Genomic DNA, 23,144 nt, shown 5'->3' with positions numbered 1-23,144 from the left:
TCGATCGATTGCATTCACTCGCGTTACGTGAGTAAATAAATAAACGCTATTTACAAATGAGAACGGAGAGCACAATGCGACAATGAGGATGTCTCGATATGATTTCCTGACGCTGTTTGTGCGCACGACGCGACGCGACGCGGCGACGTCTACCCGATCGAGTACATAGACTCGCGCTCGTCGCTTCGCAGATAAATATTCTCTGTTATTCTTCGCATTGAATTTTCCGGTATTGATTCATCGCGATCTCGTAAGATTACAGCGGCATTATTAGCGACATTGCAGCATGATCACATCCACGACACTGCCCCATTCAGCATTTCGTGAAACGCTGGATGGATGTAATATTTTTCAGTGCAAAAGAAGAAACGAATGGCTGATAGAAAATATAAATTCAAATCGATTATACGACGCGAGAGTCATTAGCAATCACGATCAATCATGCTCGGTGTATGTACTTGTTGCTATTATCCATGGGGAACGTTCATGATTGGATCTCGTTACTTCGTTACTGTGAGATACGACGCGTGCCGATGTCGTCTTCGTTTTTGGCTTGTCTTTACGTGACATCGTGACGATGAAAGATAAGGTTCTATAGCAATTACGCGATCATAAGTATAACTTGCTTATTAATTAACTTACGGAGATGCGTTCGCGCTTCACGTCAGGAGGAAGATAAACCATTTCTTCTACGCTTCTTTTGAATTTCTAACTTGGAGCGAAAGAAAACGCGGTGCGCGGCGGTGGGCGCGTGTCATCTTAAAAAAATTCCATTTGATTCATCGAAAGTGTTAAGTGTTAATAAGCGTACTTTCGATACACCGTCGTCGGCTTGTATTCTTTTTACGCATCCCTTCCGCAATTTAAGTGAAATCGCCGCCGACTTTCCCGACAACGATGGAACATCGCATATGACTGCGCACCACGAGATCTCGTCACAGTCGATCTAATTTCGAGCTCGTCCGCGATTTCCATTTTCATCCGACGAATTGAGCAATTTCGATCTTAGCTCGTAAAATCCGCGACTTTCACGTACGTTAAAGTGAAACTACGTTGACCGGCTACGTGGGCCGGCCATACCTTTCGGATGACTAAACGTAATACGATGAAATGATAAAAAGGTAACAAATATGTTTATCTCCGATTAAATTGTTCGTAGATTCGTTACTTCTCGCGACATATATTAATGTCAACTATTACACTGAGAAAAAAATTCTTTATAAAAAAAATACATTTGTTTGTTCTGTTTAAGTGAAAATATTTACTTTTATATTTAAATAATAATTTTACAAACAAACTAATAATATTGATAAACTTAATTAAATTATTTTCTTACATTAAAAATCTAATTATCTTGAATATAAAAATAATTTAACGGTAAATATTTTCTAGAACTGCAAGAAAAAATAAATTTACTTCAATAAAAATTATTTCTTCATTTTATTTACATAAACATTTCAATTAAAAAATTTTTAACTTGACTGCAAGTAAATAAGTTATTATAAGACCCATCAAATAAATAATTTTTTGTGTTATATATAAATAACATTTTTTTTCAGTGTACATATTAAAATATAAACCATTATAAACTATGTATAAATTTCAATGCATACAATCAGTAAGAATGAATACTAATAATCGCGATATTAAGACGCATACATTCAGTAATTGGAAAAGAAGTTGTATCGCGGAAATTGACGTTCATTAATCGCGTATCTGACAGTGCGAGATATATCTCATAATACAAACACAGCAAAATACTGCGAGCAGTGGGAAAGACACGCGGGAATATTTATGAGATACCATATGCAATATATAATCAAGCTGCATGCGCGCGTATGCCGTTAGCGACAAGGTCAAGGCGGGAAGTGACTTGCTACTTTAGCTTGAAAGGCCAACTCTATTCTCTTAATATTAATATTCTCTTTCTTGTCGTACGCGCGCCGCGCCATCACCAAGCCGAGGTGATGGAGTTCTCACGCTGTAGAGCAAAATGAGGATCGCCCGTCTTGCCGGTCCAGCCTGTCTTCTGTGTGTGTGTGTGTGTGTGTGTGTGTGCGTGTGCGTGCGTGTGTGTATGTGTGTGCGCGCGCGTGTGTATTTACTCAAAGCTGAAAGATATGCTAATCGGAAACATCCTGTCGCGGTCGCCGACACGCGTGGAACGGCCGTTTAACGCGACTCAAGTTATATCATAAAGCTTCCGCGCCGTTTACACGCCGGCGAGCCAACACACGCGACACACAATCGTTTCGGCGTGCTTGTTACACCGTAATTTACTTAACGTTGTCTCTCACACACTACCTTTTCCGGTTGCGGTCCCCATGGTTTCACAACCAGCAGTTCCTCCTCCGCATTGGGCGCCATGTCCGACTCGCTGAAAAAAAATCATAGACAAATTATTAGGAGAGTAAACGAAAGTTACGACTTTTTTAACATAGAAATATATTGCGTACTCTCTAAATCTCGTAAAATCAAACGTCACTCTCAGAGAAAATTTTGCCTGTGCAATTTTTCGAATGATTTGACACTCTAATAAGAGTAAAACCTCATTCCTCTAGAGTGAAATTCATTTCTTTGGAGAGAAAACTGAGTCTGTGCAATTTCGAGTGAATTTTCATTCTACGAAATTTAGAGAGTACACAATCGTATTTTCTTCCACACGGTTAAAGAAAAGTTTCTTTGATTTGAAAGAAATTTTTTGGTTGTCCTTTTTTAGAATTAAAGAGATAGCTCGTACAATGCAAATCTTTTTTCGAATGAAAGAAATATATTTTTAATACCAGCACAACTAAACTCATTTCTTACAAGTTATATTTATATTAATTCGCTGGAAAAGAAGTCTTACATTTGATCAATCTACGTGTGTGACGATATGCAAAAAGAATTGATTTATTTCGGCGCACAGCACAGGAAAAAAAATTGCTGCAATACAACGTTCCTGCAAGCGATTCAACGTGACCGCGACGAAGAAACGGGGAAGCGACATTGAACGACATTCTCAGCGCGGATCCGATTCAAATGAAGCGCGGAGGCGGAAAAAACTGAAGAAGAGACAGGCGCATTGTTCTTCTTGAAAAGCGCTACCATTCTCGTTTTTCCTCGTCGCTCTCTCGTGCAATCGAATGCAGAACGTTGCGTTTAATTAGAGAGTCGCGGACGATGCGCGCTCGCGAGCGCGCGTGCTGTCGATCGTCCGTGCCGTGTGGAACGACTCGGCGGAATTTGCTTCGTGGTATTTTCAAACGGTACCTCACTCACGCGGAGTGAGTTCCGCCAGAACGGAGGCGATGGCGCGTGCACCAGCTCCGCATGCGTTATTGTAACAAAAATGGAAAATTAATTAATTTATTTCTCTCTCTCTCTCTCTGAACTTTAATTTCATCACTCCTTTCATCATTCCCCCGCTCGCGTTCTACGTTTTCTATTCCGACCGATTTTATCGGAAAATTCGCTCTTTCTCCTCTGGAGAAACGTACTCGTACGTAACCGAGATCCGATCGCGGAACGTGTTTAAAATATCCCGATTGATGAATTTCGCGATAAACCACCGAGTCTTACAAACGTGTACGAGTGTATTTTATCGAACCGCAGAAAATCTCGCCGGCGGAAATTAATTCAATGAGGAGAGTCCTAATAAGGGGGTCCTTCCCCTCCCCCCACCCTTGTCACTTTTGACGCTTCGATCGAACGCGCAATTTATATCGCAACGTCAGGATGATTTCGCGCGAACGGATTACCCGCGCTAATAATAATCGCAATTGTATTAGCGCGAAAGATTCTGGTTATCGCGCCGGTAATTGCGTTTCACACCTGCACGCACCTGTCCGGTATGCAGATATAATCTTATCCGTCGGGAGATAAAGGCGAACGCTCTTCTCGCAAACGCTCTGGCATTTCACGGTCCGATGCCACGATGCGCAATGATTCTGCTGCGTGCGAGATTTTGTTACGAGGACAGGGACCACGGACGCTTAGTTTTGTAGGTTGCCTCTATGATAATAATGGGAGTTGCGATCGCGTGTCGCGGTCACGATCAACCGTGTGATCGTGCATCGATGCCTCCTCGATGGCAAGCCGAGTGGATCGGAGATGTGCCACGATGTTGATGGTCACGTCGTGACCTTACAAATCACCGCCGTAACCGTAATCGCTGATTCCCGTAATTCCATTTTAAAGGTTACTATTCGTAACATTGACGTTGCACTACGAGCGGAATATTAAACGTCGCTGTCTTATTACGTCTGACTTTCTAAATCTAGTCGCACGTTTCGTCGCATCCCTACGAGCGTTACGATATTCCTACAATATTATACGAATATTAAAATAATATTCCAAGATTATTCAATATTTTTTATATTATTTTAATATTATGGAAATACTGTGTTAATGTTATATAACTTTTTATATAATATTTCTTTGGAGTCTCCTGAATAGCGTCTTAAGATTTATTGGGAAGCATTGCTAATAGATGATCAGATCGAGTCTGATTAAAAAAAAATAAAAAAAAAAATATAAACGTGTTACAAATTATAATATAGAATTGTTTATAGAAAGTATTAATAAGTTTAGAACTTTCGAGTTTATCAGTTATGTCATTCAAAAAACCGTCATTCCGGGAATGGGATTTCCAAAGGCTATACGATCTCAGTCACTCTATATGTATACTCTCCTGTGTCGCACGCGTGGATTTCCCTCACGGAAGCTCCACGACGAACACGTGCGTACGTACGTACGTGCGTGCGTGAGTGCGTGCGTGCGTGCGTGCATGCGTTCGTGCATGCGGGTACACCTGAAACGCGTGCTCGGGTGTAACGCGAAGGAAAAGGTACGCGGCGTAAGTGTGTACCCACTACTCGGAAACAGCCGAGGCATTGACCCGCGCGCGAGTGCGGTTAGTCACACATATGCACGCGCGGATTACCCGATATATGTGCGCATCTACGCGTCCACTGCACCGGCACACGTACATACGTACATGCGCGGTGCTTTAATAGCATTAAAACGGCCCACGCTCCTTCCACCGTATCTCTTCGTGGCTACCATTGCAGCCTCTAGACAATTCGCCACCGTAGTCAGCCGTATAGATTTCCGTAACGTACATTAAGCCTGTCAGCAGGCCACACATCAGTTACCCAGTGATTAAACACTCGCGAGGCTGCGATGGAACCCTCGTATTTTGGAACCGTCAAGCTCGAGTTATCTTCCTATCCTGGAATCTTTCCTAATAGGAATAAAAATCATGTGCGCTCTTTCTTTCTTTTCCTCCCTCATAAGAATAAAAATGTTGCACACACACACGCGCGAAGAGAACAGTTTTACTGCAGTATCTCAAAATTTAGCTATAGATCAGAAAATAATTTCATGTGTTGAGCTATCAAAATAATTATAACAGACGTTCAAGCATGATGATCTTGTTACAGAAAGCTTCAATATCCTAGCAACTTATAGCTTAAACGTTCGATATAAATTTTTTAATGGTTCAACATTATTATTTTCAGATCTGTATTTTAGCAAAATTCTTCTTTCCATGCATTCTTTCTATCACTATTTTTTTTTATCGTCATACAGTCGTGTGACAACCGTGACATCATCAAAGATATTTTAACGTTGAAACAATTGACAAATAACGTTAGCCTACTTACTATCTGAAAAATAAATAGTGCAGGGTGGACGCAGGGCGAAAAGAAAATTTTTACTTCGCAGGAAGGTCAGCTCAGTTCCAGGATAAAGAACTTCTGTTGCATGTCCGGTGCAACAAAGGCTCGTAATTTTCATAGCTTGAAAATTATACACGATTGGTGATACCGAATGCATGACACGATGAGATTGTCGCTCTCGTCGAATGTCCTATCCGTTCGTTTCTTTTATGTTCCTCGTAAGAAGTCGTGTTTAGTGCGCGAAGGAAAAACCTGCTTCTGGCGTCGTGCAGCGATCAGACGGCTTTTAACCAATCAAAAATAATTAATACATTCGATTGTGTCCAATACGCGTTCTTAACACGCACGCGATGGAAGCGCGTGCACTGCCTTTCCCGCCGTGTGCGCCCGGCAATGTGCATAGAACATGCTCACAGGAGCAACGTACGTTCCGTGGAACATGCAAAGAGACGCCGCGAAGGCCGCGAAGAAGATCGCGACGAAAAACCTTGCGATTGAGAATGTATCGTCGCTCATCTATCGCGTTGCGACGAAAGGAATCCTCTCGCTTCGTCGATCCGACACCTCTCGTCAGTTCTCAATTAAACGTATGCACGTCCTCGTATCTCTATTCATCCGGAAATGATTGCGCCATTTTTTTGTGATTTTGTATCAATAAAAAATTGATTAACGTGAGCTTCATTTTTTCAACGCTGAAGTGCAGAAAAACACTTGAGATGATTATTCTTGAATTGACGCGATTGGTTGAAGATTGTATGAATATTCGGTGCCCTCGTAGCGCGATTTACGAGGTGATCGTTTCTAAACGAAATATTCTCATTCATCGTCAAATGATTACAGAGTAATAAGACGATTCTCTTTGGTGTCGAGATGAAAAGGCATTTTCAAACTTACAGAGCCATCGAGAAAAGTACAGAGGGGTACGTTCATTGTGTAGAAAATTGATAGGTACTGTGGAGCGTAACGAGGTGCCGCGACTCGTTAAAGCGATCATTCCCGTCTGGTCGAACCGTTGCGTAACGAAAAATGTTAGCGGATCTAATAGCGGATCATCGACTCGTAATAACGGAGAATCAATTCGACCGAGTTTCCCCCAGCAATTAATCGGTGACTAAAATCCAATTTATCTCTCCTTTCTGTTTCTCCCGTGAAGTGACTCGAGTGACGCGAGCATCTAATTGATCGTCGTCGAAAATTCAAGAATCCGTGGCGCGTATTCACACGCGTTCCGCGTTGCTTCAATTAAAAAAGCGGCTGCTTCAAACGACGCGAGAGACGAAATGATATCCGCGTACAGATAGACGTACAGTGGAAGCAAAGATCCGTGTTCCACGGTTATTAAAGCCGAGGTCGTACTCCGAGCGCCAACGGTTGAGAGGGTACGGTTGAATACAAGAAGAGGTCATCGCGAGAGCGATTGCGAGGGGGAGAGGAAGACATTGTAAGCATCACGATGCTCGTAATGCTTTCCGTCGAGTGTTCGCCGCATCAGATATCGCAGCGCGGATGAACGCGGAGAGAAGCGGTCTCGAGACGAGAGCTAGCGGCAGCGGTGGAACGCGGCGCGGCGCGGCGCGGCATGGAGCGGCATGGAGCGGAGTGGAGCGTTCGGGACGCGCCGAGAAGCGCGAGGAAGAGGCGCCAACGATCCCCAGGACCTCGCATCGTCGATCTTGACGACCATTAGCGGAATACACGTGAGTCCAGGGGGATTTTTCCGTTATGACTGTTCCGGGAGCTATGCACGCTGGAATGCTAACCGAGCCGATGCCCGGAAATGCGGTCCGTCTGCCATACCTGATTCCTCGCCGATTGCGAAAGAAATACGTTCGTATTTCCCCCGAGGGGGCTGCAAAAACCAGAGCCGGACACTCGTGAGCTTTTGTACGGTACGTAACGTTAGATTTCGCGCGTCGTCGTGTACAATACACGCCGAGCTTCCGCGGAGTCGCACAGTGATTTTCAACATTTTTTTAATCGATTCAGTAAGGCAAATTTTTTTAAGGATGTATAGATATTTTTCAAAACATTAAAAAAATTATAAAAAAATTTGCCGGCGATTTTTTATCTGGATAAAAAGTGATTTCAATGAAAAGTAGCATATGCTCCAGTAAAAATATAATTAATAATGAAATAATAAAATAAGAAATTATGAAAAAAGTCTGAATTTTTAAATTAAAGTACTTAAATATTTAAGATGATTTATGTAAAGTTTCATTGCGATGCAGAGATCAGTTCTAAACTAAACAATCACAATAAAGCTAATACTTAACGTGCACAAAAAAATTAAGATTTGTCTTGTAAAAAATAATTTAATTTTTAACAACAAATAGAGTAAATAAACTATAAGTTTATTTGAAGTGTTAATATTTCAAATTTTATTTACTTTGCAGAGGCCGTACGTCCGATACATCTTTAATTCATCGATTAATCAATCGTATTATGCGCAAATGCAACTGTAGAAAACCTGCATTTGCATTTGGATGCAACATAAGAATTTAAGGTGACGCGAGATAATTTATGTATTTATTCTAAATATATTTATACGTATTTTGTCATTTTTGTACGCGTACATTATAACATAAAAGCTATTTACGCTCCGAGGCGTGTATGTGATAACAATTATGATATTATACGGCATCAAATAATTATACTAACTCTAACTACACTGTCATGGGATTTGTAATAATCTCACATTCTAACCCGATGAATAATGAATTGCCTAGAGTCATTTAAAATATATTAAAGTTTGTGCGTGCGCGGTAGATGGCCGAGAAATAGCTACTTCACTCGTGTATCATCGTAAATTGTAATCGCGATATCGTGCGCGATCTACATTATGTTTATTAGATAATCAATATGGAAATAAGCTCTCGATCTCCAAAGTCACGCTACATTCCTCCGGGAACGATTCTCCGTCGTCGGTAGACGACGATTTCTTTCCAAAAGCTTCCTAAGCTTCTAAGCACGTAATATGTGCGCCTCACGTCACTCGAAGTCACGCATGTGTGTCCATTATGACATTTTCATCGTTTCGATTATCATCGGTTCGCATTCTCATCGAATTATGTCTATCGCGGCTCCGTTCGTCACGCATCGTAAAATGCATTAAAAAAGGCCCGATGACCTCGATCTAGGAAGAGGAAGATTCAGGACGCCAACCAGGATCTCGAGCTGGAAAGCCACCGGTCTATATATGTTGATTACAGACCTCGCCCTGCGATGAATCGCTACCGTGGATGCGACCGATGCGAAGGAAAAAGAAAAGGAAAAAGTGACGAGAGAGAAAGAAAGAGAGATGGAAGAGGAAAAGAGACTGCGACCGCGGCTCAGAACAGATAATAAATGTGAGATCGGATCTGGTTGCTCGTTTTATTGCTAGGAAATCGCTTGAGCGAGCAACGATCCAGATTATTTGAATATCGTACCACAAATACTCTCTAGTTCGATCAGCCGAAGACTAGCGAAGACGACAGTCGGGTTAAACACATCCACGGAAGGGTTCGTTCGGAATGATAATTCGCGAACCCAGCTGCTTATTACGCCTTCTGTTACATCATGCCACGAACTACGAGTCTTATCGAGAATAGTCATGTGAGATAATAGGATAAATCGATCGTCGATAATCGTTCAAGAGCTGTCAAGAGAAACTGTATAGAGAGGCAGATGAAAGACGAGATGATTATAGCTTAACTATTTGAGCAATGAACGCAACTTCGTATTCATCACTCCAACATCTCAATTGACGTAGAAAATGAAGTCTGTCCCAAATATTTCACGCGAGATGCGTAAATGTCATCTTCATCGATCATGGAGATGACTGTCAGTCGCTTTCTTGGAACGGGAGTTCGATCGAGAGCGGTTTCGCGGAGAAAACGATACGTGTGCTGATGATACGCGTGTGCTCACAGGAAATTGAAGTCATTAATGCGCCGACCAAGAGAAACGAGTAACGCCCTATTGCTCGAGATACGCGTAGCGACGAGTCGCATCATTTTGATACGCGCGCACGCATATTTTCTTTAAAGGCCAAAAACTTTCCACTCGAATCTCAATCGGAATGTCTTCTTCATACTTCCCGTCCCTTTCCTTTCTAGTGACTAGGAAGATTGTATCTAATTGTAAGACAGAGATCATTGTGTGAATCAGATTTATTGTCTGATTTATTTTTAAGAAAGAAAGAAGAATTTGAGAAGTACACGGATCTTTAAAACAAATTCCTAAAGCATCTTTTTAAACGCTACAATATTATTTAATATTCATAAAAAATGATTATTATAACTTTTAAATGTAAAGTTTATTAATATTTTAGGCACAATAATTCATACTAATTTTTGACCACAATAATATTCATAGAACATTTTATATAATATCCATATTCCATGCATATAACATTAAAACAATATTCCCATAGTATTAAAATATTATTAAAAATATTGAATATTTTCAGAATATTATTTCAACCCTTACGAAGAATGCATTCAACTAGTGTCCAAAATGACACTCAAGTGAGTTAACTCCCAAATAAATCTCCAACTTGAGAGTTAACACTCATTTAAATATAATTTCAGACACTAATTGGATGTATTTTTTGTAAGGAAATATTATTTTAATTTTTAATAACAGTCGTATAATATTCTAGGAATATTGTAGCGTTTATAGAGCATGATATTTTCAATAAAAACAAATATTTACTTAGGAAAAGAAGAAGGAAGATATCGTTCGATGTTTTCTTAAAAAAAAAGAAAAAAAAAGAAAAAAATCGAAACCGTGAATCGGACTGAAATCATTCTTACTTCACGTACTTACATACGTTTCGAAAGCCTCCTGCTGCAAGTAAATTCACGCGAGATCTAATACGCGCGAAGCTAACGTCCCGTGAAATACGCCGATTCGGATCCCGTTTCGTTTGTCACTGCTCGCCAACCGAGTGTCCATTGTAAGATCGTATGCCGTTATGAATCTCAAGTTATAAAACGGGTCCTCCGTCTGGCGAAGGGTACCATCTTCCTTTCTCTCTTCTTCTCCTCCTGCTCTCTATCTCCTTCTCTCTTCGATGGAGAGTGCATAACTGTATCTTTTCCACGGCACATATGCACGTGAACATCTGCAAGCGTGCAGAGAACGAGACGCGGGGAAAGGAGAAGAAGGAAGGAAGAAAGGATGCTCTTCTCCGTAGAGAGAAAAAAATTGAAAAAATGAAGAAATTCAGGATGACGCTCGACAGTTCGGATTATCGCACCGGAGAAATCTAATTTGCGGCGGCACGACGCGAAACTACAATTTCTCTGCACCGTTAGTCACTTCGATGCACTTCGTTTAGCGAGATGACATTTAATTCAGCATGCACTCATCGGAACGATATTGAGAATTGAGATCGCACCGCTGTTCTATATGGTTTCGCCACCACTCGGACGACTCGGAGCAGTCCGCTTGAACGTTTACACATATTATAGCTGAGAGGAAAAAAAAGAAAAAGAGTACTGGTCGGCGGTAATTTCACATTCTCATAATCGCGCATCTCCCATGATGGGAGTTACCTGAATTCATTGACATAACAGTCGCACGGAAAAGTAAGGACAGAAGGTAATTACGGAAAAAGATGCGTTTGAACGGCGGTTAATTGCGAGACTCGCATCGGGAATGCGCAACCACGTGCGGTAGCAACATTATTCACCAGGCGGCATAACGGGACGCAATAATTAACACCGATGCGGAATTATTGGCTAAACACCGCGGTAATAAAATCGACCGTGGCGCTCCCCGCACGGGAAAGCACAGCCACGTGAGAATGCATTTGCAGTGGTAACTGCGATAACTATACCGGGGCAGAGGAAAAACGCTTTCTAGAGCGCCGCAACGCTGTTTCGCGCCAATTGCACAACACACTTGCGATAAATCATAAACGGAGTAACGACGGGACTGATTAACCGAGCGACGCGGCATCGTCGCCAGATCGGACAAAGGCACTTGTTACAAAGACAGATGGGATGCGTGCGCGCTGTTAAATATATTACATATAACTTTAATCATCGAACGGGCTTGCATTACTGCAATCTACGTGAGAAAATCTCCGTTTGAGACATGGAGAGTAACGCGACGCGTACTTTCGTGAGCAAGTTGTCACTTCCGATACTCGTTACGTGTGTACGCATGTATACTTTTTTATATAAATGTAGGTTATATATAATATATATAATTTTCTTATCAAAGATCCAAATCTCAAAATTGAACAGCCCATTATACACGCGCGAATAGAAAAAACAGAATCTTATGAGATGCCGGAAGTGACAGATTGTTCATGAAAGCGTCACATCATTTGACTTCATCTTGAACAGAGATTCCCACATGAATCATAATAAATTACACAACAAAAGAGTCATAAAATTCAAGATCAACATACAACAGTATAATCAAGTTTATTCAATGAATAAATTTCTTCGTGCAATATATTTAACGCCGTAGACTATCAATGCATAAAATTATAAAAAGTACCTTTGTCTAAAACTTGATGATTTCATGCTGCTATTTATAAATATAATATATAATTTTAATATACATTAATATATTAAATTATAATAAAATAAAAAAATATACGCTGAGAAAAAAGTAATAGAAAAATGAAAATATTTAGTTCGATGCATTCGACTAAATATTGAGCTGATTCAATTAATTTTTGATTTTAAAAAATTTCAATGGTTGATACGAATAAACTATATCTATTATTTTGTACTTACAACTAAATAATTGCTAAATTAACTCAATGTTTCATTGATCGTATCAAACTTAAAATACTTCAGTTTTTCAACAAATCTTTTTTCTCGGCGTATATAAATCGTGTAGATTCTCGGCGTATATAAATCGTGTAGAAAATGTGCTCGATATGATGCTAATTATATCAACTAGATATGGTAAAATTGTTCCGTCCGAGGCACCGTTCGTGCATCGCTGTGGCTATATAGAAATCACACGAGCTTCGTGAGAATCCGCTTTCCTGTCAAAGGAAACGATTTTGCGTTTACAAAACATCGTTTCCGTTGCGTTGCAGTCACCGCGCGGTTGCACCGCGCGAATGTATACCTTTGTTCCCCGCTGAAACAAAGAGCGAGCGAGCACCGCACGCCCTGTCTACGCACTGTGAGCGGTCCTTTAAGCCGCTCCATCGCTTTCACGGAGGAATTCCAAGTCGCGCCAAGTGTGCAACGGGCATGGAATGCGAGGATGGTAGTCTGCATATATGCATCGGTAGAAATTCAGGTACGCCGAGTCAAGTCGATTTCCGATCCCTGCGCACTTCGTCCGCGCATCGCGACATGTGTTTACATCCACGTGACGTGTTTGCACTCATCGCGCGGACGACGACACGAGGCCCGCGAGGATCGAGATGTGACCCGCGTGATTTATAGATCCTCGAGTAATATCGCGGCGCGCGGAAGCGAGCGAGAAGAGATCCTGAGCTCGTGCTCGCCCGGGAGCGCGCGACATCATATTTCGTCATTATACACTCTCTTTCCCTTTTTTTTTCTCTTTATCCCTTCGTAAAGAATCTTCCCATGTAGGACGGACCAGCAAAAACATTGCAAAATATCGCTGTAATTGTTTCAGCAATATCGCACCAACGATCAAATGTCTGCTTCAGTTCCGTGCAGTGACGTTAATAAAATATTTTATATGTTGCTGCAATATTGCTGCGACATATTTCTGAAGCGGACGTTTTACCGTTGCTCCAATGTTGCTGAAACATTGTAGCAATATTCGTTTTCGCTAGTCCGTGTTGTACAAGTTAAAATAAATAACAACATAATAATTTATCTTGAAAAATAATTAGAAATCTCTTATCTTACTGCTTACACAATTTTATGTAATATCGCTTTTATTAACACAATTTTATCTAAGATCGTTTTCGTTCACGCGCTGTCACAATGGGCGGACCTGCCGGATTACAAAATTGAAATTTTGATTTTCTCCTCTTTGATTCCCCGGCTTATATTCTCCCGTCTCTCACGATCGCATTTAAGAATGTGCCGTCGCCTACGCGAAGACAGTCGTCAGGCAGAAAAAATGTCGCGTATCGTATTAACGATAACTCAAGTTCTTGCGATGCACGCGATAACAGAAATTTATACGTCGTGCCGGTTACGGGTTACGATATGAATCCAGATTAAAGTGTATTAGTTACGTGAGAAATCATTTCCCAACGCTAATGCTACACGAGTATCAAGAAATCCCATGACATATATGTGTGTATACTTATAGCATTATACAATGCAATTTCAGTGGAGAATCCTGCGAACGGAATATTGCGTTGAATAATTCAATTTTTCCCTCGAGAGAAAAATATTTACATAACAATATTTCAGAAATTTTCCATGTACTTCAAAGCGCTAATCTCGTTCTTCTACGAATTACGAGCACGGAAACTCTTTTTTTTTTTTTTTTCGTGAAAAACTGGTTCACGAGACTGGTAAGAGAATAGAGTTCCCATCGAGTGAACAAGACAAAGTCATTAGATCCGCTGTGTTCCAGCATGCATCTTGCAGGATCGAAACCCCCGTCATCTGGCAACAGGATCTGACAACGTCACGATGAACAAAATATCACTGAGATCGTCACATTTGTGACGGTTACGCAATATCTTGAACAATGAATCAGATTAGCCACAGTAGCGCGCCAAGGCACCGTGAACAAATCGCTATCTCCTTGTCGGTGCGCGATCGTCTACAGGTCGATTTAACAGGTCGTTCGCGAGCCGTATTGATAGCTTATTATAAAACCGCCTTTCGTCCTTTTTCTCCTTTACCTTGAGAAACTGCGCCAATCGAAAAATCAACTGACTCAATCCAAAAATGTATAATGTTTGAAATATGATTTAGGGAATATTGGCGAAATATATCTTCGAACTACATCATAAGCACACGCTAAATTTATAATGTAATTAAAGTGAAGTGTAACATAAACGGCGGCGATCATCTATATCATGTGTCAATTGATTATGACGTTTTAAAGAATCATAGAGGTGCCATTCGCAACCCAACCATCTCGGCTTCTCTACTTATCGGTTAATTAATTTTAGCATTTGATTTATGCGCTTCTACGAGTAATTGGATCAGCATCATTCATAAATCGCTGCCAACGAGGGCCGAGCTTCCTACTAGTTAGAATGATCTACGATCATGCGGCGGCGGTTTTGCTCGATACCGCGCTAACCCCATGGAAAAATCGCGACGCGGAAAGCCATGCTTAATAATCGTCGTTGTTCCGAGCACAGGATGCGCAGAGATGAATCGTGCACGAACTGAAACGGAATGGTAACGGTGAACGGAATGAATTGAAAAGAAACACTCACCAGCAGCAATCAAGAAAAATGTAAAAGTCTACCGCGTAATTGGACGTTCGCGATTAACTGGAGGTAATGACGACGATGAATGTGATAGTGTCGCATATTATGCTTGTTCGTCCTCTGAACGATCATGCGTCTCTCGTATCTCTTAACGACTATGAGATCTCTCGAGAAGTGAAACGAAATTTTCAATGTCAATTAATGTATCGTTTTAAAAATCGCGTATTGTGTCAACTATTAATTTTTAATAATTTTAACATTGATAATTTATGCAAATATTTACAATATGAATGTTTTGTACTGAAAACTGAACTGAGAGAAGAGATTACCAAATTTTAATAAATATCTATTTGAACAGTTGTAATGAAATATTTACTTATGATACATATATGTTTACTCAACAAAAAAATGCTAATAAATATTTCATTGCAACTATTCAAATAAATATTTATAAAAATGGAGTAATCTTTTCTCTCAGTGTATTAATTTATATATAATTCCTAATTAATTTAATTTAATCTGCAATTCCATTGCAAATGTTACAAAATATAATCAATGTTTTAAAAATGCGGATGTGTAGTTATCGATAAGCAATAGGTGCTTATCTCAATGGAAAATTGTGGACTAATCTAAAAAATGCAACATTCGCGAGCTCTGAAATTTAAGCTGACGAACCTGCATTAGATGCTTTAAAGCGACAACTTTCCTGTCAACTTTCGCGAAGAAGACCACCAGAAACGGAGAAATTGCACGAGCGTGTATGCGTGCGGAAATCATTCTAAGAAATTGTCGCACGGAGAATCCGCGCATCTGTATGTACATGTACCATGTGCTGCACGTTGGATTTAAGATTTTAATTCGTCACGCTCTGCATAAGGAGTTGCGCGACAATTTCTAATCTTCGTCCTCACAATCATCATTGCGTGTCGCCATGCTAACAACCGATTCACGAGGCGTATTTAAGTCAATTTACAATAGAAAGTACTCTTATGCACGTCAAATGCTGCAATTTCCAAGGCAACGGTTGGAAAGTCGAATGATAAAGCGCTGGTTAACAAATGACAAACGTGCAGAACACGTGAACTATTTAAGTATCAAATTAAGTTCAAGAACACTGATATAAATTAGGATTACTTCAAAGAAATTCACAGTCTAAACATAATTAACTAACATTATTTCAATTGTACACTGAGAGCTGAAACGTAATACTCTTTTTTTTTTTAAATTTAATTGGACACTTCTAAACTTTACCCCTACGCACGTGCGATATGCGAAAAGCCACTCATATAACTGTACGTCCAATTAGAACACGTACAGGGATCAATTAAACCTCACCGAGGATTAGCTTCTAGTGGAAGTCTAATTAGATAATTCTCGATCTTTTGTTTCGCGACGATGTATGATTAAGCAAAGCGTCGAAAGCGAGCAACAAACATGTGATTACAATCTGCATCTGCCGGCTCGTACGAAACAATTGTTTTCACCGTGAATACACGTATTTTTTTGTCACTAGCTCATTAGCGACAAGTTACGGATTAATAAATTACGGCCGTGTAGATAAATTATGCTTTATAATTGCAAGGTACCGCCATGCCTGTCATCGCGAAGCAGCGAATGTCGCGGAATGCTGCAAGAACAAAATGCATTTTGATTAACGCGCATTCATAACAGAGAGTTTACACGTCCGCGCGCGTTTCCCAATGTTTCATGAAATGCGCGTTCCAGTCATCAAAATACGCGGCTGACGTAAATGACGTATCCCGTTGTACAAAGAATCGCTTCAAAGTAATAAGATTGCTCGCGCAATCCGTATCTAAACCGTATCTCGGTACGGTCTCTTTTTATTACACCTTTTTTCTCTCCATAATGCCACGTTGCGTTATAATGCGTCTGTATAATGGATTTTTTTTCCATTCAATATACCTTATTTCCCAAAAGGATGCGCGCAATATAATAGATCCTGAGATAAAAATAAAATCAATGAAAATTTTTCTCAGATCTCCATTAACAGTTTTAAATATCACGTACCTTATAAGTACACACTATTAATTCTATAATATTATATAAATATTATAAAAAATTAAAATAATATTATGGGAATATTGTATTAACATGCTCGCTTTTTTTATATAATATCCGTGGAATATTAAGAAAAGTTCTACGAACATTATTGTGATCAAAAATTAATGTAAATTATTATGCATAAAATATTTATAAACTTTATAATTATTGCATTTAAAAGCTATAGTATTTCCAATAATTTAAAATATTGAAGTAAATAATATTATTTATTTCAATAATTTAAAATATTAAAGTAAATTATATTATTTACTTCTTTACATAATATTCATATAATATTATTAAGACATACAATTACTTTTTTATTAATATTTCAGAAATATTATTTAATAGGAATGTACGTAAATTAAAAAAAAAATGCGCGATCCTATAAATTTTATACAAGCTGGTAGCAAAACTAAAACAATCTCTGTGCTATAAATTATAGTCGAGTATGTAATTACTCGAGTATTTAAAATATTAGTTTAACAATAAGATTGAGAGTTATATTACTTTTATCGTTTTTAAATAATGTACAAAAAGGTAATAAAATTCTTTGTAAAGAACGACCTTGAAATCTGTCTCACGTGGATGCCGCAAAATAAACGCGCCCATTGTTTTTGGCATGCGTGGACGATTCGAGTCGCGGACGATTCGAGTCGCGCATCGATTTAATTTTTAATCGATCGTTATGCTCAACAAAGTGTACAATCGCGCGGGACCGGCGCGCGATCCAATTATGGCGATACCGCGGCCGCGGAAACGGCAATTTTATTAGCATCAAATGGCATTAAATTGCACGGAACATCGTGTACAACGTAAATTGGTACCGCGAGTTACATATCACATTTAAAGAGTCGCCCCTTTGAGAAGGCGGCCACGTCGTATACGTGCGACTCGAAACACCGGATTATATTGGCCGATATGAGCAAAATGCAATTGCACGCACTGGTAAACCTGTACCTGTGGTATCGACGAACTAGTACGTGCCTATCGATAAACCGGTATACATGAGAACGCGATATGAAGTCCTTCGAAGAAATTGCAGAAGAATGTTATTGTTGCTGTTATTATTATATTATTTATTGCTATCACATTACTTAAATTGGATTCATTTGCTGGCCACAGTCATGACTTGTGCATTCGATTCTGTGATAGATGTAACGGACGACTATCTACGTTCCCTCATCTCTCAACAATTTTGAGAGAAATTTCGTATCTCCAAATTTATATAATTTTATTGTAAAGAAATGTAATTATAATAATTATTCAAGTTTCGAAATTGGCACGGAAACATTTTTAAACACACAATTAACAAAGATGTAGAATCATGTGAATAGAAATCGTGTCGGTCGACATAAGTGTCCTTCGTGAATCTGACTTGATTAATCCAATATGGAAGCGGCCATGGCATCGATCGATGTGTCCTCAAAGTTCTACCCACTTACCCATTTCATTAGAATCTTTTCTATTTATCTATACCGTAAGAAGATATTCAAAATGCGTATAAATTAAAATATTTACGATACGTGTAACTAAATATTGAGTTGGTTTAATAAATTCTTGGTTAAAAAATTTAAATAATTGACAAATAACTATATATTTTTTCGTGCAACTAAATTATTGTGGAATCAATCCAATGTTTAGTCGATCGTATACCGGACTAAATATATTAATTTTTTAACACATTTTTTCTCAGTATACGAAAAAATGTGTATATAGACAAAAATTGTATTCTAATACCTATTCAATTTTTTTACGACAATTAATTAAATCTTGTAATCATATTCAATTAAAAAAAACTTGTTATATAAATAGTTTTGTATTGTTTCATTGTGCGCCCATAAAAGATAGATTACGAATCGACGACATTGGCGAGCGATATATCGCAAGTGTAACGTAACACATTATACGATAGCGATCAACCCTTAGTCTTCGTATAGATGCACTTTTGCAATTTAAAAAGAGGGCATGCTTAGTAGCATGATATAGCGTGATATTAAAAGGAATCGAGTCATGCTCGTTCTTACACGTGTAACGAAGCATGCGTCAATGGCATTGCAAGATTATGTCGGGGGAGAGCACCGAGGGTCTTCACTAGTCTTCAGACCTCGTATTCTCAGCGCGTATCCAGCGTTAAATACAGCTTCAGCGACTTATTTCGTGTTTGCGTTGAACGCGATTTTCCAATCAGACAAATATACAAAGTTAACAACGTAAATTAAGCGTGGAGATGTGCGTGATTCATTCCTGACACGTGCATTTGATCGCGCGATATTATCACGTACGCATAATATTCTTAGCTCTAAAAAAATTCTCGAATATTGAGAGAAAAATATATTTTTGTTTCTTTTTCTTGTATTTATCTTTCTTTTAAGATAATGACACTTTTATTGATCTCTCTTTCAATGGTTTGAATATTTTTTTCATTTCACATTTAAGAGCTCTAATAAGTAATTCATTAATAAAATCTACTATCATCTCACACACAGAGAAAAATACTCTCGTGCTAAGAAAAACAATTATTCAATTCCAATTTTGTTTTTTAGTAACAATTATCTATAGAAAGAATATTTTCTTAATAATTTTAAAATGTCCCCTTTTTTTATTTACTTAATACAAGTAATATTTACTTAAAATAAACTTTTATATGTACGCATAAAAAAATACATACTGTGAATTGCTTGAATTAAATAAATATTATTTATTTCATAAGTTTATATATCTGCAAATCTATAATAAGTTAATCGTAAATTTATTCAAAATATATTCTGATCCTTAGTAATTAAATACAATCAAGAACATGAAGTTAAAACAAGCATACGATTTACTTATTATTCTGACTTTTTTTTTGTCAATAAATTTTTATAACAATTTTTCGAAAGAGTATTTAATTTTTTCTAAAATTTGTGAAGAGTATACTTTAAGACAATTATCAAGAGAATATTCTTTGATAAAAATAACCGTTACTTAAAAGAAAGAAAGTAAATTGCTTTTTTTGGCAATAGAATAGATATTTCTTTGTGTGCAACCATATTTTTAGAAAAAAAGAGTTTTTCACTATTTAATTTTTCTAGAAAACTAAAAATACTAGTACCTCAGTATCAATTTTTCTCCGTATTTTTCAAAAAATAAAAAACCACCAGATTTCTTCTTCTATTTTGTTTCCCCAGAAAATTAAAAAAAAAAATTATTGAAGCACGTACGCACGCACGTCATGTTACCTCGCAAATTTATCGAAAGTGCAAATCAGAAGGCGCGACGGCAATCGCTAATTGTTCGTAGTTCTTTTTACAGTCTCCCACGTTCCCGCGGACATTTCGCCGGTGATGGTTCCCGTCGCGTCGCGCGAAACAATGGCGATCCCGGCGCTCGCCGTATCCTGCACACCGGCTCGTCGAACGCCGAACAATCGCGGCGCGACTTCGCGTTAAGGGGCGCCGGGGCGTTTCTTCAATTGCGGTAATTGGCAGGAAAGTAACGACCAGCTGGCTTTTTACGTTCGCGCCCGCGATCTCGCCTCCATTCATTCATCACGACTCGTACAACCGCGTTTTGCCGCACTTTGTATGACCCGTGTACACATGGGAATTAAATTACTCGTCTCGTTAGGCGCGCGTCCACGTGAGTTGCACACGAGGTGGAAGAGGGAGGGGAAAAAAAAAAGAGAAAAAAAACCGCGCGCCGGTGTTTCGTCGTTAACAATTATTGAGAGAAGTCCCGAACGAGATCGTCCTCCCGCGAGCAAAAAGCTCGAGTAAAATCGACAGCGTGCGAGCTGCACCGCCGCGCCGAACGTCAATAATTTCGATGACAGGCGGTAACGACGTGTTAAACGGCGTTCATTACCCCGTTTCATTAATACGGCCGTCACGTTCGTTCGTCATTATTTCTGCCGTGACGACACAACGTTGCTGTTTCGCTTCGGCGAGATTACGGGAAGCGATAGAGGGATATTCTCCGCGGTATCGTCGAGTTGCGAAATTCACCGACTTCATCAGTTGCGATCGCGTCCGCTGTTGTGTCAAAGCCGCGTCCTTTTTTTTTTTCTTTTCTTTCGCAACCGCGAAACTCTCACGAAACTTTTCGCGACAGAATCGCCAAAGAGTCGCGCGATGATCGAAGCGCGCGTACGCGAGATTAAGTTTACCTTGATTAGCCGATCGGTTTTCAATCTCGGAAGCATGGGCGCGGAAGAGATCCGTTTCAATTAGCGATCCGCTGCGTCGATCGGCCGGCGAGCGTCGAGACGACAATCGGCATTGCGCGTGCGAGGTCTATCATCACCACTCGGATTCAGCGCGCGCGCTCCAACTCCGCACCGCGAGGTGGTTGGAGGTTTACTGACACCGGCGCGACGCGGCGCGGACCGCGGAGCACCGCGCGCCGAGGCGCCTTCACCTGCTCGTATAATGTAAGCAGAGTTTATCTGTGAGTTTATCTCGCGATACATCATGCGCGCTACGACGGAAGAGACGTCACTACGCGTGCATACGCGCATACACAGGTGTTCGCATCGGGCTGCACAACGCGCGGCCGATAATCAAATGTTTCCCTCCCCTTCGTGCGTATGTACGTGTGGAATAAGAGCGAAACGGGACTGTCGTCAAACTTTCGAGCGATTATAAAATTAATATGTCGCACGATTAAACGACAACTACGTTGAGCGCGATTGTATGCAGTATTATAGAAAACGTTTTTGTATTTATTACGTTAAAAAACGATATTTATAATGATTTTTGCGTCAAATGTTTAGTACTCCCAAGAACTAATTTAATACAACATAATTATGCTACTTAAATATCTTATGTTAAATTGATATATTTTATTACATATTTTATTATATTAAATTAAAATAATGTAATTTATAAATAAATAACGTAAAGATAATGTACATTTAAAACGTTAATTTTTTCTAAAATAAGTAAATTAAATGTACGTGTCAATACATAATAAATGTTAATTTTATTAAAGAAATATGCACAGTTTGTTATCATATTGTAACAAAGTGTTATATTTCTTTCATTAATTTTATACATAATATTTGTATCACTTTCTAATATATTTATCTTGTGTTAGATTAACACAAAAATTTGACTGGACCGTTAAGAACATGCAATATATGTATATGTTCAATTTAACACAATTTTTCCAATATAATGTAATCAACAGTATTCAAACAAATAAATAGAAAAAAAACTTTCCTTTACTTCTACTTTTTTTTCCTTTCTGTCTCTTTCCATTTACCTTAGTTGATTCCTTAAATAAAGAAAATATGCCATAATATTATTACTGAATCATATATTTTATCAAATTAAAAATAAAAAACTAAAAAATATATCTATTGCCTCTATTTAAAGTTCATTTTTAATCTATAATTTGCATGTGTTGGATTTCAAGATTTAATTCTTTCTATTTTTTATATACCTGTAAAAATTTGAATGCATGAAAAATAATTGAAAAATCAGATAATGTATAAATTTGTATATATAAATTTGAAATATTGAAAACATTCGTATGTAAAAATACACGACGTATAAAATTATAAACAAAGTTATAATCTGAAATCTGGTGCATTATAGAATCTTTAAAATTTATCTAAAATATGCGACGCACGATACAGATGCGATGTTGGATGCATCATGCATTAAAACTGGAATTATTGAACTAGGTGAAACGCTTGATCGTAAGATGAAACGGTTTCTACGGATAATTTCCCATTGGATACACGCGCGACAAAAATTAGTCGTTTTCACGGATATGAAAGTTTATATAGTACGTTTTATATGAGTGGAAACGTTAAAAGAGACAGAAAGAAAAGTTTATAATTTGTGAATAATTTGTATGTTGGGATATCTCATACATATAGTTTTCATTAGTGAAAGTAATAATTTTAAAATAAATTTGGTTCAGTCTCTCATTTACAAAGCACTTATCTAAACATATTTTCCTTATCAATGTTTTTTAGAATAAAAAATAATATTAAAAAACAATTGATATTAAAATATTAAAAATATGAAGTTATATAGATAAAGAACTTTTCATATTTTTTTTTATTATTAAAATACGATCAATAATGTCCTGAT

General features: G+C 38.6%; 1 protein-coding gene across 3 annotated transcripts in view; it reads right to left on the bottom strand.

Annotated features, from left to right (window-relative positions):
• Positions 1–23,144, bottom strand: part of LOC105194961 — a 52,250-nt gene that overhangs the window by 16,925 nt on the left and 12,181 nt on the right. For 2 of the 3 annotated variants that reach the window (XM_026135582.2, XM_011160108.3), the window contains one exon: positions 2,305–2,377. In XM_026135582.2, the coding sequence (XP_025991367.2) occupies positions 2,305–2,377 (73 nt within the window). Of the gene's footprint in view, positions 1–2,304; positions 2,378–21,208; positions 21,777–23,144 lie in introns of those variants that run through there. The other variant, XM_011160109.3, reaches the window with a different exon arrangement.

This window comes from Solenopsis invicta, chromosome 2 (genome assembly GCF_016802725.1).
Source record: "Solenopsis invicta isolate M01_SB chromosome 2, UNIL_Sinv_3.0, whole genome shotgun sequence".
Classification (NCBI taxonomy): domain Eukaryota; kingdom Metazoa; phylum Arthropoda; class Insecta; order Hymenoptera; family Formicidae; genus Solenopsis; species Solenopsis invicta.
Note: the sequence above shows the minus strand (reverse complement) of the source record. Positions and strands in the feature narration are given on the sequence as shown.